This window comes from Oryctolagus cuniculus, chromosome 6 (genome assembly GCF_964237555.1).
Source record: "Oryctolagus cuniculus chromosome 6, mOryCun1.1, whole genome shotgun sequence".
NCBI lineage: Eukaryota > Metazoa > Chordata > Mammalia > Lagomorpha > Leporidae > Oryctolagus > Oryctolagus cuniculus.
This window is the reverse complement of record NC_091437.1, coordinates 1097862-1106540: the sequence shown is the minus strand read 5'-3', so window position 1 is coordinate 1106540 and position 8679 is coordinate 1097862. Positions and strand designations below refer to the sequence as shown.

The following is an 8679-nucleotide window of genomic DNA, read 5'->3' as shown; positions in this document are numbered from 1 at the left end:
TATTACTTCTGCACTTCATATGTAGCTTACAGAGGATGGACTTGTGGTGGCCCTAAACAGATGATGACTTTGTGTGAGTTTAGAGGTTAATCAGTGGCATAAAGATAGTTAGTATGAAACCTGGATTTAAAGTGATTCTGAAGTCCATGTCCTTCCTTTACTCCCATTGTTTCTGCCATGCCATGGGTGGTGACCTCTTCCATAATACGATGATTGAGTAACCCACAGACTTCTTAACTCTGCAGCCTCGGGGGCTGCCAGGCCACGTGGACATGGAGATTCTGCACAACTCCACAGACTTCATCCTCCTGGGTCTCATCACCCACCCCACGTGCCCTGGCCTCATCTTTGCAGTCATCTTCTCCATCTTTGTGGTGGCTGTCACAGCCAACGTGGCCATGATCCTGCTCATCCACAGGGACCCACACCTCCACACGCCCATGTACTTCTTGCTCAGCCAGCTCTCCTTTATGGATACTGTCTACATCTGTGTCACTGTCCCGAAGACACTCCAAGACCTGCTGTCCAAGGAAAAGACCATTTCCTTCCTGGGCTGTGCATTTCAGATCTTCTTCTACCTGACCCTTATTGGAGGTGAATTCTTCCTGCTGGGCTTCATGGCCTATGACAGATATGTGGCTGTGTGCAGGCCCTTGCAGTACCCTCTCCTCATGAACCGCAGGGTTTGCTTATTCATGGTGGTGAGCTCCTGGGTAGGCGGATCCTTGGATGGATTCATGCTAAGTCCTGTCACCATGAGCTTCCCCTACTGTGGGCCTCGAGAGATCAACCACTTCTTCTGTGAGATCCCAGCGGTGCTGAAGCTGTCATGCACAGACACGTCTCTCTACGAGACCCTGATGTATGCCTGCTGTGTGCTGATGCTGCTCATCCCTTTGTCTGTCATTTCTGTCTCCTACACACACATCCTCATCACGGTCCACAGGATGAACTCTGCCAAGGGCTGGCACAAAGCCTTCACAACGTGTTCCTCCCATATAATGGTGGTGATCATCTTCTATGGGGCAGCCTTCTACACCAATGTGCTGCCCCATTCCTACCACACGCCAGAGAAAGATAAGGTTGTGTCCGCATTCTACACCATCCTCACCCCCATGCTGAACCCCCTCATCTACAGCCTGAGAAACAAGGATGTGGAAGAGGCTCTTAGGAAAGCCCTGGGGAGGTGTGCTGCCTCCCGGAGAATCAGAGCAGGGGGAGTGCCCAGGAAATACTAGGAGTGGGTGATGAAGCAAGTCTCCTTGTTGCTATGGCCAATGACACAGTCATTCCAGAAAGTACTGCCTTGATTCTGAAAAGCATGCCCTGTCATTTTCACAACTCAAAATCACCCACTGAGAAAAGTCATTGCACTGCAAGCACCAGTTAAGAAAAGTAGACAAAAGCAGCAAGCACCTCATCATGGTTAACTTGCTCAAATACATGCTTAGTCCATCAGCACCACCAATCATCCCAGCAGGCAAGCACCCCTTCTGAGTATCATCAGCAGTCATTTTTGATATATTTTTGCGATTTATTTAGAGAGAGGAAGATATTTCATCCATTGATTCATTCCTCAAATGGTCACCATGGCCGGGGTTAGTCTGGGCCAAAGCCAAGGACCAGGAGTTTCACCCAGGTCTCCCATGTGGGTGCAGGTACCCAAGTACATGGGTCACCTTCTGTTGTTTTCCCAGGTGCATTTTATACATCACAAGTGGGTGCTTTCAGTCTGTATTGATGACCAACTTCTGCACAGAAATTACAGCAGAATTTTACATGTCCTTGATAATTTAACAGCAAATATCCAAAACAAGTGAAATGTTTTCTAATGGTAATATAATAACTTAGCACTTTCCTTAGAAAACTTTTGTGTAGTTTATATGATTGTATTTTGGGTTCTGTATTTATAGTCACATTTTAGCAATGTCATTATCTTCTGACCTAAAGACTTATACTGTGGACACTTACTCTGCCTTTATTCACATAGACTAAAATATCCCTGGAAGTTAATAGCATTTATTGATTGCTTCATTGATTGATTTTTTTAAAAAAATTGACTTTACCATTAAGTTTGCAATGTTACTACAAACCTACAAAAATACATCTATACTTGAATAAAGTGCATATACATTGAACAATGAATCAAGATATTTCATGTGCTGACTTAACTCCCTGTGGTCAAGTTTCTCAATTTCCCTATTGACAGTCTCTCCATTGTTATGCAAAGGGACAAAGATTTCCTTTCTTAATTGATTGGAGTTAGGTGTGGTGTTTTGATAGGTGTGCAACTTTGATAGGGCATTGACTAAACAAGGATCACACTGAGTCTTCTACCCATCCATTTATGTAACTGACTTCTTCCTGGGTATAGGTCCTAAAATATGAGAAATACAAAGTGACATTGATTCACCTGGAGTTGCTTTTCTCTAACAGTAAAAGACTTAGAAAACACCTTACAAGTATCTGCCTGGTTACATGGTTGACAATGACACAGCACAGGTCACTCAATCCTATGCTATTCTGTGTCAACAGAGAGACAGGGAAAGCACTTGCTCCTCTAAGTTTCCTTCAGTGTGCTAAGCGCCAGGTTGGTTTTGCCTCAGAAAGTTCCTACTGGTTTGATCTTTTCCTGGCGTTAAACAGAGTATCCTGGAGGGATGGATCTCTTCACCTGTAGATGGAGGCCAGGATTACTTGTGAATGAAATCGTGAAACACTCTCACTACAGGATCCATCCTAGATCCCTGCACTGACACCATCTTCTTTCTCCTTCCTCTATCCCCACCTAGCACCATCATGGTCCTCCCTATATAAAACCAGTTCACTTCACTCCTACCCATGTCTTCATTCCCTTCTCCACAGGGGCCGACCTGCTCCCGGGCCTCTCTGGATTATTATCTAGAAAGACTTCTGTTCTTACACATCCGAGACTGATGCTTGCGAGTTTAACAGTGCATGTAACTCATACACTGGCAGCTATTTCAAAACACCGCGTGAGGAAGGTTGTTAAAATTTCCTGGAGATGTGCATTGGTGTCTGGGACACAGGAGGAGGGACTTCTGCAATGCTGCTCAGAGTCCAGTCAATGGGATCGCTTGTGGTTACATGTTTGTGCTCCCTTTGGCAGGGTCAATCATTCCCACCACTAAGAATGTGCATATTCCACCTAAATGTGATCTTTTAAAACTGTGAAATCTCACCATATACATGGTGGGTGCCTACTTTGCTCACATATAGCACTAACCCCATCCTAATAAGGAGTGACAAGGACATTTTCCCCGGGTCATCTCACCAAATTCTTGTCCAAGTTGACTTAAGGTCACCAGCGTTTCATCTTTCTAAAAACTCATACATTCCCTTGGGAAAGAGTGAGATAATTACATTTGCTTACAATTTGTTTTCAGTATTATCACATTCTACATTTGCAACTTGACATTCACATGACATGCATTGTTCTCAAGCATGAGGAAAGGAGGGAGAGAGAATATTCCCCATTTCCAAAACGTATTCAGCTGCCTTATCTGATTCTGATTCTGGTCCTCACAAAGATCTATGAAGTAGAACACACAGGAGATGAGCCCCATGGGGAAAGGAGAAACTAATGTTCAGAGCAAATTATTGCTTCATTTAAGCAAGAAAGAACCCTGCCTTCTGACTTCTGGTCTGGTGATGTGGTGCCAGACTTAGGCGCTAATTGACAGGCAATGTCTAAAGGAGAAGCTCCTGGTATAACGTGTGACTGCCAGCTTGTTAATCCTAATAATGCCCTCAAGGAGCAACGTGGGGATAAAAGCCACACCTGGTCACTGTTGGATGCCAGTGCACTGGTCTACCCAGGGCCTGAAGACCCCAGTGAGGCTGCTCCTGCAGGTGAGGGGCTTAGATGTGAAATTCACGGAACCTTTGCTTTTAAGTGTTTGTTTTATTTGTTTAAGGAAGAAGCATTTATATGTACACAGCATGAAATTAGAATGACAGGAAAGATAAAATCTACCAATAAACATTTTCTTAATTAACCAGGAAGATTTCAGGTAACTGAAAATACTTGGGCGATTATTCAGCCTGGGGAGAGAATGGAGACCTGTGTCGCCCAGAAGATGACAGTGCCTCCCCGCCAAGTGGAGTCCCTCCTCTAAAGGGAGGGACATGAAAGCAAAATGCTTCAGACACACGCAGGAGGAGGGAACACTGGAACAACAGGTAACTACTTGACATCCATGGGTTATTTAGCTAAACAACAGGGTAAGTCACAGTTAAATAAGCTGAAACAGACCCTTTCAGGCAGGTTAGTACTGGGAGCAAATCTGAAGGACAACTAAGGTCAGGTCACACATTCCCCAAACATTTGCAGGGGAGCTTCCTTCAAACTGTCAGAGACTCAGAGGTCAGGTGAAGGTGTACAGGTTCTGTTTCCATCACATCCCTCACATTAGCTGAGAACGTCCAAGTGATGAACAAATGCCTGCAACATCAGCTCTGACTATCCAATGTTGTTTCTTTTCTTCCATCAGCCCTTGAAGCTTATTTGATTTTATCAAATTTTACTCCTCACATAAGCAAAACCAAGGATCTTTCTCTTGCTCGGTGAAAGACCCAGGCACACAGAACAGTCCCTGCTGTGTCAGAGAAGTGTGCTCTCCACCAATACCACTGTAATGGACCAGTGAAGGCCATTTCATCTCAGGGGCTTCACACTCTAAAGCACAAGCCTGATTCTTCTAATCTTGTCCCTGGGCATCTCAGGTGTGAAGAATGGCAGTGGAAACAAGGTCAGTGGAATCAGGAGACTTTTGCAGACCAGGTAGAATTGTATGCTGAGGGTAAAGCTGGGAGCAAAACAACTGTCATCAAATTCTTTCCAAATTCCCCTATTGTTTTTTAAAATTTTATTAATTTATTGAGAGGTAGAGTTACAAACACAGAGAGGGAGAGACAGAGAGGTCTTCCATCTGTTGGTTCACTCCCCAAATGGCCACAATGGCTGCAGTTGGGTGGATCCAAAGCTAGCAGCAGGAGCTTCTTCTGGGTCTCCCACATGGGTGCAGGGACCCAAGCACCTCAGCCATCTTCTACTGCTTTCCCAGGCCATAGCAAAGAGCTGGATAGGAAGTGGAGCAGCCGGGAGTAGAAGTGGCTCCCATATGGTTTGCTGGCACTGCAGGTGGAGGTTTAGCCTATTGTGCCACAGCGCTGGCTCCTGTGAAGAAATCCTGCCTCTACACCATGGTCTGCACTTGGCATTTGGTGTCAGAAATAGTGGCCAGGTTCTGCAGCATCTACCCCTTTGGAACGTCAGTTCCAATCCTCTGCCTGGGACACCCCCTTGCCAGGGTGAGCAGGGTTGGCGTGCTCATATTCTACCTCCTCACGTGGCACATAAGCAAGAGGCAGCAGCACCAAGCGTTCAGCAACACACTTAGTAAGGGGAGCACTCAGTGGTGGGAGCAGTTTTTGTGATGCCACCCAGGAGGTCGAGACTGCCTTTGCTTTTCCAGGGATGCTTAGTTGGGTAACTAACCGGAGAGTCTGACCTGGCCCCAGCAGTGAACGGCCATGCTGAGAATGACTGGCCCTGTGATGGCCTCCCCAAGGGGCTGCCCTGTGACCAGCAATGCTGGTCTGCCTTCGCAGAAGTGCCTGCCTAAAAGTGACACAACTGCCCCAACAGGCCAGCTAAACACAGCATGGGAATTTGAATTCTGATGACAGAGTTGGCATTTGACATGAAGTCTGTTTTACAATACTGTTTAAAAGGAAAATGTCCAGGTAGGCATTTGACACTACTTGGGATGTTCACATCCCATGTGGAGGTGTGGAGGTTTGACTGCTGCACTGCTCCCGACTCTAGTTTCCTGCTAAGTCACACCTGGGAGGCAGTGGTGGTGGTTCAAGTGCTTGGGTCCCTGTCACTCATGTGGGAAACCCAGATGGAGTTACAGACTGCTGGTTTTGCCTGCTGCAGGTATTTAGGGAGTGAACCAGCAGATGAGTTCTCTCCTTCTCTCTGTTGGTCTATCTCCCTCTCTCTACTCTCTGTCTTTTGAATAAAAAATACAATAAGTAACCAAATGTTTTTAAAAATAAAATAGCTCTTTAATCCCCATTTGTGGGACCTGTACCCGGGAAATTCTCAGGGACAAGTATGCAAAATCTCACCATTGTTTACCACGTGGATTTAGCTCTGTAAGCATTCACAGAATTACTGCAGTAATGTCACAATTTACTGCATAAGGATTGAACCTGGGCTCGCACATTTTAAAACGGTTTCCATGTGTGTATCGTAATGGTTGTGTCCTCAGAGTCATTTATTTTGAGGGAGCTCTGCCACCCCCTCCCCCTCCCCCTCACCATGCAGGGTGCTCTGCAGTAGCATGGTACTTTCCCACAGCTGAGGGAATTTGAACGCCCACAAACTCAGTTTATAATATCGCAGTTCTGAAGGTCAGAAGCCTGGCACTGGTCACACCGGGCTGGGGTCAGGTTGCTGGGAGAATGGCACTCCTGCTTGGAGGGTGAGGACAGAATCCATCGCTTGGCCTCTTCTGGTGTCCAGCAACCACCCCAGTTCCTGGGCTCACCACACTTCCTGTCTGCAGAACCAGGGGCTGAACCACTCTGACCTCTGCTTCGATACCAGGTCTCCCTTGACTGTCCTGCAGGGCCTCCAAGTGCAGAACAGCCCAGATCAATCTCCTCATGTCAGAGTCCTTCTGTGGGGCCTGCAGCCAGAGTCCTTTGTACCACAGAAGGCAGAGCCACAGGTGCGGGGGACCAGGCAGGGAGCTCTGGGGGAGCTGCTGGTTTATTTAACACTCAGGCAAGGCTATCACAGCTTCATTGCATTTAGTGAAGTAGAAAGTTAATGGTAAGTCCTATGATATTTTTAGGAAAAATTTCCTGGTAACAAGAAGCAAATGCAGAGAACAATTAATGGGTGATGATTTCCTGTCTGTCTGTTTCACAGAGAGTAGATTCAGACTGTTCTATTAACACCTACCAGGTGGTCTCTGGATGAATCATAACACTTGAAGCTACAGTTAGCTCTTTTGTAATACATGGACGGAGCTGACTGACCGGTGTCACAGCAAGGACAGCTGCAGAAGACAGAGGACTGGTGAGTGAGTGCTGCCCTGGCAGCCAGCTATGCTGACATCCCCTAGCCTCAGCCACGTGAGCTGGTTGTGAGCCATAGGGGAGTGAGTTGTGAGCCATCAGAAGTGCATTCTTGCCCCGGGGGTGGACAGCTCTGTTAAGACTCTGGAGCCTAAAGTATGACTACTCTTTTATCAATGAACTTTAAATGAACTAAAAATGGCTTTAGGCAATGCTTCGCTTCAATTTCTCTGAGCAATGGAATGGGCCTTAAATGAGTGGTCAGGGTATCCAGACCACCTGACCTAGACCTGCTGTTGGCATGCGCTGCTGTTACTAACCCCAGGGAAAGTGCAGAGAGCAGGGGCCATCATCCTGCTAGGATCTCCTCTGCTTTGTACTGGATTCTACTGCCCACATGCCCTGTCAAAAATTCCTTTGGGAAGCAGGTGTGGCTCAGGCCTGCTGAAGAAAAACCAGCTAAATTTGAATTTCAGATAGTGAATCTTCCCAGTGTGAGTCTATCAGAAACAAGAACTACAAGACATCCTTGATGCTTCTCTGGAAGTCACATGGCTGAGCCTGCAGGACTGAGACTGTGAGGCCACAGAGAGCATGTCCTGGCCCTCAGGTCCAAGTACAAGGGTGCTGGGTGCTCACACCACCAAAGCCAACATTTGGGAGGAGAGCACTTTACTGCAGGGGTGACTCTTGTAGAATCAGTCTTTAACCCACCGACAGTAAAGATAAAAATCTGTTCTGAAACTGTGCCCTGTGGTTCTCACACCTCGCATATAGCTTGTAACCAAGTGCAGCTATGGCCTCTGGGTAAACACTGGCAGAGGGCAGCCTAGCTAACATCCTGTTCCTTACAGGACTGTTGGGGACATAGCTTCAAGCAGCCGCCACTTAATTGTGAATCCCCATCCTCTGTTTCCCAAACCCAGAGTAGCAATGGGGAGCCATGCAGGGTGTAACAGAGACTGCTTGTGAAGAATTTAATTCTGAAAGGGGATTGCCAATAAGTGAGAGAGCAAAGGCTATTTGGAGAAAGGCCCTCTAGGGCAACACCAAGCAGTCTGAGCAACAGTGAGGACCCCCAGCGCTGGTTTCCAGTAGCAAGAAAGAGCAGAGACCCTGTAAACACCCGGCCCCCACCCTCTGTTCCTCATTGCTCACTTTAGCCATTCCACCTTTCCAAGAGTCACTTACTGAGACCAACCACACACTGGGTGACTTCCTGGATGCAGGCACTACAGGAAGAGCAGGACAGGTAAGGTGAGAGCCCTCCCCAGGCGTGGCAGACAGCCACGATGTCACCCAGTCCCCATGGCCTATTCAGTAGCTGGAACAGAGACTCAAATAAACAGGGACATTCTCCTAGATGAAGAGCACAATGGCTCCTGCTGCCAATTCCCTGCTCCTGGATTGTGGCCTGGGAAATCTCATCCTAGCCAGACCCCCACCTTACCCCACCCCACCCCAAAGTGTCGTCTCCACTGCCTCTTTCCCATGTGGAGTGTGTTGGGTCTTGTTTCCCTCCAGGTCTTTGGGTCTCCCTGCTCCTGGGAGCTGCCACAGGCA

The 8679-nt window shown here is 47.2% G+C and overlaps 1 protein-coding gene across 1 annotated transcript; it reads left to right on the top strand.

The window, feature by feature from the left end:
- Positions 1 to 272: 272 nt before the first annotated feature.
- On the top strand, positions 273 to 1238 carry LOC100338621 (olfactory receptor 2T2). Its single transcript, XM_002723416.3, has one exon. It carries the CDS (start codon positions 273 to 275, stop codon positions 1236 to 1238), a length of 966 nt encoding a protein of 321 aa, XP_002723462.3.
- The last annotated feature ends 7441 nt before the right edge of the window (positions 1239 to 8679 follow it).